Genomic DNA, 8,790 nt, shown 5'->3' on the forward strand with positions numbered 1-8,790 from the left:
TGAATTTAGGAAATTGTTCTGTATTTAATTGAACGAAGTTGAGATAAAATTCAAATCAAAATCAATATGAACAATTAATTAATAATCTCAAAACAGTGCGAGAATCAATAAATATATATATATATATATATATAATTAATAGCGAATTCATGATCAGCTGCTTCATTATTATTATTAATTTTATGCATATAGTTTAAACAATTTACAAAGAAATATTTATTAAAAAAAAGGAGAAAAAAAAATAAAGGGGAAGAAAAATGCATTTATTTTATTTACAGTGGAGTCTTTGATTGTTTCAGGCGCCAGTTTTAGGCTTCACTATTGTGACAGTGCATGGAGCATTATGCGCGCAATAATCACTTACACTCCCTAACAAAGCCCTGCATATTATCCCCTCATTACATTCCTGCTACTTTTTACTTCAAATTAAAAAATGTTTAATAAAAAATATCTAATAAATCATAAATCATTTAACGAATTTATTAAACACAAAATTAAAATTTTTATTTCATAAAATACTAAACTTCCAATTATATATAAATATAGTTAAATAAGTACCGTAGGAAGTTACTAGATATAGAATGTATACTTAGTAATTTAATTAAAAATGTAAAGCCTTGCCGCTACCCTAATTTAAACATAGAATTAAAAAAAGACGAATTATTTTTTAAAATGACAGCGATAAAATTGATAACACACAGAAATTAAAAACTATGTAATTAATAAAGCAAGTACCTCTTAATGGCTCCATAGCCATGGCTTCCCACCACCAGCATTGAAGCATTGTGCTTACTAACCGCCTTGCACAGTACATACCTAGCATCTCCTTCTTCCACCTCAAACTTCACTTCACTCACCTGTAATTTCAATTCGATTCAATTCACTCAAATTTCCGTCCATATTCATGGATTTGACAGATCGACGATTACCGATTTAGCAGCGCAGATCTCTCTCGCTTTCTCGATGATTCTGGCGGCCTTCCTCTTCAAATTCTGGTCCAAAACTTGGTACAATCCAGGTTCCGATCCAAAAACCACTGATTACATATAATTTCTCATCATTTACTTTCAAACTTGAAATTAAGGAATTAGCAGATCAGATGAGGAGGAGGACGATCGATCTTACTTCCCGGTCCGGCGACTCCGACGAAGGTTTCGGGAATCGGTTTGGCGTGGACAACGATGATCTTGAAAGGAGGAGGATATATGGCTGAAGAGAAGTGATCTAGTGTCCACTCCAGAGCGGCGATTGAGTATTCGCTGTCGTCGATGCCGATCACCATCACTGGCTTCTCCGTCGCCGCCATTGGAGAGATTCCTCTGTGAAGTGGTTTGAATTGGGGAAGAAGAAGAAGAAGAAGAAGAAAATGAGCTATTTTATTTTTATTTTTGTTTTTAAAGGTGAAATTGTCTACGTGGCAGGTCTTGTCAGCGTGCAGCAATCCTGAAAACGGAAGAGCCTCTTACATGTCACCCAAATGCTGTGCCACCTCTTCCCACGTGGCTACCAGCAATACAATGGCACCTTTTCTCTGAGAAAATTTGTCGACCACCGTCCTTCCATAATTTTTAGTGCGAGTATATGTAATACAAATTTTTTCTGTTATTTCTCCCTTTTAATTTAAATTTTTTTCAAACCTTCATATTTATTTTTATTATGTTATATTATGTTAAATTTGTTGGATGAATGTTGTGGCTGCAGAGTAGCCATGTCTAGACAATATCAGAGTCATGTCCATAGTTACGTTATGAACAAAGGACTCTAAAAGAAAAAAGAGTCGAGCCTCGATTAAGGGGAGGTATAATTTGTTCGAATAGGAACAAATGACTCTAAAAGAAAAAAGAGTCGAGCCTCGATTAAGGGGAGGTATAATTTGTTCGAACAGGAACAAATGACTCTAAAAGACTCTAAAAGAAAAAAGAGTCGAGCCTCGATTAAGGGGAGGTATAATTTGTTCGAGAAAGAGGGGTTGGATGAGCCTAATCAAATTTTTTATCATCATATTTCTAAAATATAAGTAATATTTTTATAAAAATGTTGTAAAAGAAAATGATTAAAACATGCTACAAATGTGAAAATGGAGGGAAATTGTTGAACTTTCAATTATGAAGTAACGATGACATACATAATTATTCATTTTTATTTGTATGATTCGCTAATTAAGCGAGATTTCCATTTAAAAAACTTAAACCCAATGCTTTGTCTGTCAATTACGAGAACGATGATTCTAAAAACTAGAATTTTATTGGAAGGTTTTGTTATTATTGTGACAGTTTACAACATTGGGCAAATATACATACATAATACATAACATAATAGAACAGCATTACTTGATTTAAAGAGAATAGTTCTTGATTTAAAGACTCGAAGAAAAGAAGAAGAAGAAGAAGAAGAAGGGGAATTGGGAAAGTTGAGCTATTTTTGTTCTTGTGATTCAACCTTGGGGTTCAGCTTCTTGACGATCATGACGGTACATGAAGCTTGATGAGCACAATAGTCACTCACACTCCCCAAGAACGCCCTGCATTCATCCATCGAAACTAATCATATTTGTTCTTTTCCCCCCCTCTAAAATGCGCTTAAACCATGTACCTCTTTACAGCTCCATAGCCATGGCTTCCCACCACAAGCATTGAAGCCCTATGCTTATCCACCGCCTGACACAGCACATACCTAGCATCTCCTTCATCCACCTCGAATTTTGCATCATTCACCTGCATTTTTCATTTCGAAATTCCAATTCCATCAAATGGAAGTGATGAACACGAGAGAATTCGAGATCAACAAATCGATTTCTATTCTCATCATTCTATACATTCTCCGTATAGCGAGAATTCAAGATCAAAAATCGATTTCTATTCTCATCCTTCTCTTCAATCTCCGTACAGAGAGACCTCGAGATAAAAAAAAAAAAAAAAAAAATCAATCTCTGTTCTCATCCTTCTCTTCGCTCTCCATACAGATTCCCAAAAGTCTAAATCGGTTTCAACTTTCTTCAGATGAACAAAATGAATTACAATCAAACTCAACCATTCCAGACTCCAACAATTTATATCATAATCAAGCAATTTTACTCGATTCTGTTACCGATTTGGATTCACAGATCTCCGTACGGAGAGAATTCGAGATCAAAAAATCGATCTCTGTTCTCATCTTTCTCTTCACTCTCCGTACAGATTCCCAAAAGTCTAAATCGGTTTCAATTTTCTTCAGATGAACAAAATGATTTACAATCAAACTCAACCATTCCAGACTCCAACAATTTATATCATAATCAAGCAATTTTACTCGACTCTGTTACCAATTTGGATTCACAGATTCCTCTCGCAGTTGCGATGATCAACGCAGCTTTCTTCTTCAAATCATCGTTCAGAAACTGGTAACTTCCAGCAGATCCTACAATCACTGGTTACAATTTCTGGTTTCATTACCACATCGCTTAAGCAAAAATACATCCATCAACAATTGAAATTAGTTTTACCAGAGAGAAGCAATATTGATCTTACTTCCAGGTCCGCCGACTCCGATAAAGACGTCGGGAAACGGTTTGGCGTAGACGACAACAAGCTTGAACGGAGGATTTACTGTTGAAGAGAAGAAGTGGTCGAGTGTCCATTCTAGAGCGTAGGTTGCGTATTCGCTGTCGTCGACTCCAATCACCATCACTGGCTTCTCCGCTGTCGCCATTGGAACGATTCCACAGCCGCCGTTGGTTTTTTCTTGGATGTATGAAGCGGTTTAAATCGGAAATGAAGACGGCTCCGTTTTTATAGGCGATCTATCGTCCACGTGGCCACTCTTGCGTCACCGGGAAAAATGAAGCAGAGTTTTACATGTCATCCAATTATTGTGACACGTCGGTACACGTGGCTTCGAGTAGATTCCCTCAGTCCTTTAGTCTATAATCTAATTCAGTTAAATCAATAAAAATAACTTTTCATTTTATCTTTAAAAAAATATCTACAAAATTTCAAAAAAGACTCTTGAATATTATAAAATGTTAGAGAATTATTGAGATTAGTCCCACATTGGTTAATTTAGTGGAAGATCAAAGAATATTATTTCATTGATATAATTATATTAATGGACACAACTTCTTATACAATGTATAAGAGTGAAACTATAAGTATATAACGAACGATTTAAATAATTTAGTTTTTTTTTAATGTTTAAATAAATATTGAAAATATATTTGATATATTAAATCTAAAAAGGAAAAAATATATTTAAATCGAATTAATATTCAATATATTATATATAAAATAAAATCTATATTTATTTTATTTGATGTATAAAATATTAAAAAAATTAATATATGTAAAATTTATTAAATATAAATGAGATTCAATATTTTAATATGATTTATAATTTAATTTTGGTAAAGAATATAATTAAGTTTTCTAGTTATGGTAAATTACATTTGCTAATAATTTTAATGGAATAAAAAAAGATAAGGGAAAAAAAAAAATATATATATATATATATATATATCATGTAATAAAATAATTATTTGTTTTATAAATATGGAATTTATTGTAAGAGAAAAGAGGAAAAAAAAATATATCATGTAATAAAATAAAATATAGTAATTATTTGTTCTATAAATATGAGTTTATTGTAAGAGAAAAGAGGAAGAGAATAACCATGGCAGGCGACTGGACGATGATAAAGAGATTGGAAGACGCAGATATGAATGGGCTATTGCAACTGAGTGAAGATGATGAAGATGCTGACATCAGAGCTAATTTGTTTAACTGGTGGCCTCGGAGCAAGGTTAGGGATTTGAAGAGAGTCGTTGGGAGTGAAGTGAGAATTAGTCTGTACGACGTGACCATGGACCAAGCCATACAAACAACTATGAGATGGCTCGGGATGGCTCGATACCATATTGAATGGGACATCCAAAACAAACCTTATTCGTCTGGAGATGATATGTTAATGTATTGGGATCTCAGGTATAATCGATTGACTTACAAGATCATTCAAACATATTATCCAGACATTAGTGATGCATGTTCGGGCACGTATTAAAAGAACGTCAATTTGCATAAACTATGTGTGTTTATAAAAAGGAATTAACTAACAATTAATTATCTAATAATAAAGGGTTAAAAGTAGTCGTTAGAACTAAAAAAAAAATTATTTATTTATATAACATTTCATCTCTTAATTTAAATTAATTTATTAATTTAATTAATGAATTATTTTACAAATTATTATATTAATTCTTTAATTGTAATAAATTAGTTAAAGCTTTTCTCGCTTCTTTTATGTACGGAGCTCTTTAAACCGAGGAAACGGCGTCGTTCTATTGGAGATCTACTGCCCACCTGGTCAACGAAGTAAAATTTTACGTGTCACCCCGACATTGTGCCACGTTTGTAAACGTGGCTTCCATTAGTCTCTTTTTTAAACTATAAAAAAGTAATTTAAATAAAAATTAATATTAATAAAAAATATTTTGAGTAGGAAATTTTAGACTAAGACGAGCTTGAACATGCGCCCCTAACTTCGGAAATTGCGTTTGAAGGACCCGGTAAACGAGTCGATTATATTTGAGATCCCAACGCATTAACATATTATAACCAGACGCATAAAGTTTGTTTTGGACGTCCCATCTGATATGGTAAAAGACCGTCCCAAGCCACTTTATAGTTGTTTGCATGACTTGATTCATGTTCTCGTCGAACAGAATGATATTCGCTTCATTTCCGACTGTTCTTTTTAGATCCCGAACTTCCCTCCGAAACCACCACTTGAATAAATTTGTTTTGATGTCAGTATCTTCGTCATCTTCTCTTAGGTGCAATAGTCCAGTCATATCGGCGTCTTCCAGTTTCTTTATCATCGTCCATCGCCCTGCCATTTTTATTTTTTTTATATTTTCTCTTACCGTAAATCCAATATTTATAGAACAAAAAATAAAAAATTACTGTATTTAATTTGATTGCATGATATATATTTTTCATTCCATTTATTATTATTAACATATATGATTTACCATGTTAACATGCCTTAGTTCCAAGATACTCTCAAGTAAATCTAATGAAAATTTACACCAAACAAACAATTTAATGAAAACTTTTGAGAAAATTAAATAATATATTTATATTCATATATTACTTATTTAAATTTTATTAAAATAGCATAAAATCTCATATTATATTCGACCTATTTAAATGTCATTTATATTTATATTTAATATATCACTTAGAGATGTATGGGAGAAGACGGATAAGCCATCCCTATCTCGTCACCATCCCTATCTCGTCACCTATTTCATTTTCTAACCCCATAAAATTTGGATCCGATTTCCCAGGATGATTTGTACCGTTAACGTCCTTTAAAAAATATAGTTATTAATTTTTTTAAAAAAAATTAAAAGTTCATTTTTAAATTTTTAATATTTAATATGTTAAAAATATATTTATATTAAACAAGATAGAAACAAGAATCTCAATCTCGGGTCATTTCTTAGACGTTTTACGTCTAGAAGAAAGAGAGTAGAAATAAGCACTATACGTTGGCTACAAAATCAATGCAAGTAAAGTTAATTCGTGGCGTATGGGTTCGAAGGACATCGACATCGAAATAGTAGATAAAAGTCGTGGTTGTGATTTTTATATTTATGTCTAATAGCTTCTTAAACTTCAAACATTATCTAATATTATCCAACTTTGAACAGGTAGTTCATAAAAAATAATCCATCTATTAATTAAAATAATTAAAATTAAATTTGATGTCTAATAGAACATAAAAAATTTAATTTAATTTGCAAAAAAAAAATCCATGGAATGGGCTAACTTGAGCAGGTGAGGGATGGCACAAGGGCTAACCAAAAACTTTTTATATATATTTTTAAAATTAAAGTGAGAAATGCCTTAAAAGGAAAATTAAAAAGATTAAATAATTTTTAAGTATCCCGTCTTAAAAATACAATAAGATTCAGAAATACAAACAGAAATACAGATTTTGAGTTATTTAAGCACTGTTTTTGTTGCTACGCTCCTTCATCTTCACAATCATGACACTGCAAGGTGCTTGATGTGCGCAATAGTCACTCACACTTCCCATCAAAGCACTGCATTACTATGAACTCCCATTACAATTTTGGACTAAAAAATTTATTTATGCAAGAAATGCTAGTTCATTGTTTTAAAGATGATCATAGATTTATTAAAGAATACTCTTATGCTCAAAGTAGAACATATCACACGATTGTGGAGAGTCGTGTTCAACTAACAGCCACACCCTTCAAATATGATACCCATTATCGTAGCGAAATACCACGACCAAAAGAAATATGATACCCAATTGTTGTAGAGGAATGCAACAACCAAAATGTTATGATACTCAACTGTTATGGAGAAAGTGGGAGCAAGATCCATCGCGCTCACACACACACAGACAAACAGAAATTAAATAAAGAGATACCAAAATTTAAGTGGTTCGGGAGAAAGTACCGTTTAATAGCTCCATGGCCACGGCTTCCTACTACAAGCACTGAAGCCCGGTGCTTATTAGCCGCCTCGCACAGTACATACCTTGCATCTCCTTCTTCAACCTCGAATTCACCATCAAAAACCTGCAATTCAACTCCATTGCTATTGCTCTCTGTTCTTTACAGATTCTTAAATCGATCTACAGGATTTCTACTTTCTCGATTTACGATTTACAATTGGATCGCATTTGAGAATCATCGCAAGTTCGTATCCATTTAATCCGAGATTCAAAGAATGAGATAAGGTAAATCGAGAAATCTAAACTCCACTGTTACCGATTTCGCAGCGCAAATTTCTCTGGCAAGTTCGATAGTTCTCGCAGCTTTTCTCTTCAAATCATCATCCAGAGCTTGGTAGGTTTCAACCGATCCTGCAATTCCTGATTGTAGACTCTGAGTTCATTAGTCGTCTCTTTAAAAACTCGATTATAGATTTGGAACCATTTCTGTTTGATAGTAAATAGCAGAGAGAAGGAGGATCGATCTTACTTCCTGGTCCGGAGACGCCGACGAAGACGTCGGGAGATGGTTTGACATGAACAACGACGAGCTTAAACGGTTGTAATCGTCCTGTTCGAGAAAAAATTTTGTCCAATGTCCACTCCAGAGCGGCAACTGCGTGTTCGCTGTCGTCGATTCCGATCACCATCACTGGCTTCGCTGCCTCTACCGCCATCGCCGCCAGACGATTCCAGAACGCCGCCTGTTTTTGGGATTGGTGAACTGGTTTAAAACAGGGGAGGAGAAGGAGAACGCGGCGTTTTTATTGTTTGAGGGAAGAGTTTGTCCACGTGGCAGCCGTGTCAGCAAGTTCGGCCATAAATGCAATGGACTCTTACATGTCACTGAGATACATCGACACCTTTGTACACGTGGCAGCCACAGAATTCCTATTTTTCGTTTCTATTTTTTTAGATATAGAAATATTTTCATAATTGATTTTAAAAACAACAATATCAAATTTATTGTTTATTATTTTTGTTATCTAACTTTAAAAGGCAATAATAAATATTTAAAGATAAATATAAAACAAAAATTTGAATTAGTTTTATTTCAAATAAAATTACAATAAATTATTAACCACACACTTTTCTATTTTATCTAATAATAAATAAGAAATAAGAAATACAAGACTTACACCATAATTCAACTTAAAATATTCTTAATTTATATATAATTTATTATGTGCTTGATCCTGCGTCACTAATTTCTGGAAACTGTATTTGAAGGACTTTATAAGCCAATCGATTATACTTCAGATCCCAACCCATTAACATATCTTGTCCAGA

General features: G+C 33.2%; 3 protein-coding genes across 3 annotated transcripts; all 3 read right to left on the minus strand.

The window, feature by feature from the left end:
- Window positions 1-132: 132 nt before the first annotated feature.
- On the minus strand, window positions 133-1,365 carry LOC111806776 (universal stress protein PHOS34-like). The gene is made up of 4 exons (XM_023692227.1): window positions 1,126-1,365; window positions 930-1,036; window positions 736-857; window positions 133-380 (listed from the first exon to the last, which is right to left on the minus strand). The coding sequence occupies exons 1-4, from the start codon at window positions 1,304-1,306 to the stop codon at window positions 296-298; spliced, it is 495 nt and encodes a 164-aa protein (XP_023547995.1). The 5' UTR covers window positions 1,307-1,365; the 3' UTR covers window positions 133-295.
- Window positions 1,366-2,225: 860 nt separating this feature from the next.
- Window positions 2,226-3,734, minus strand: LOC111806775 (universal stress protein A-like protein). The gene is made up of 4 exons (XM_023692226.1): window positions 3,507-3,734; window positions 3,302-3,405; window positions 2,593-2,714; window positions 2,226-2,521 (listed from the first exon to the last, which is right to left on the minus strand). The coding sequence occupies exons 1-4, from the start codon at window positions 3,685-3,687 to the stop codon at window positions 2,416-2,418; spliced, it is 513 nt and encodes a 170-aa protein (XP_023547994.1). The 5' UTR covers window positions 3,688-3,734; the 3' UTR covers window positions 2,226-2,415.
- A 3,191-nt stretch (window positions 3,735-6,925) lies between these two features.
- Window positions 6,926-8,229, minus strand: LOC111807528 (universal stress protein Slr1101-like). The gene is made up of 4 exons (XM_023693280.1): window positions 7,991-8,229; window positions 7,778-7,881; window positions 7,464-7,585; window positions 6,926-7,081 (listed from the first exon to the last, which is right to left on the minus strand). Exons 1-4 carry the CDS (start codon window positions 8,175-8,177, stop codon window positions 6,982-6,984), a joined length of 513 nt encoding a protein of 170 aa, XP_023549048.1. The 5' UTR covers window positions 8,178-8,229; the 3' UTR covers window positions 6,926-6,981.
- Window positions 8,230-8,790: the final 561 nt, after the last annotated feature.

This window comes from Cucurbita pepo, chromosome LG12 (genome assembly GCF_002806865.2).
Source record: "Cucurbita pepo subsp. pepo cultivar mu-cu-16 chromosome LG12, ASM280686v2, whole genome shotgun sequence".
NCBI classification, from domain to species: domain Eukaryota; kingdom Viridiplantae; phylum Streptophyta; class Magnoliopsida; order Cucurbitales; family Cucurbitaceae; genus Cucurbita; species Cucurbita pepo.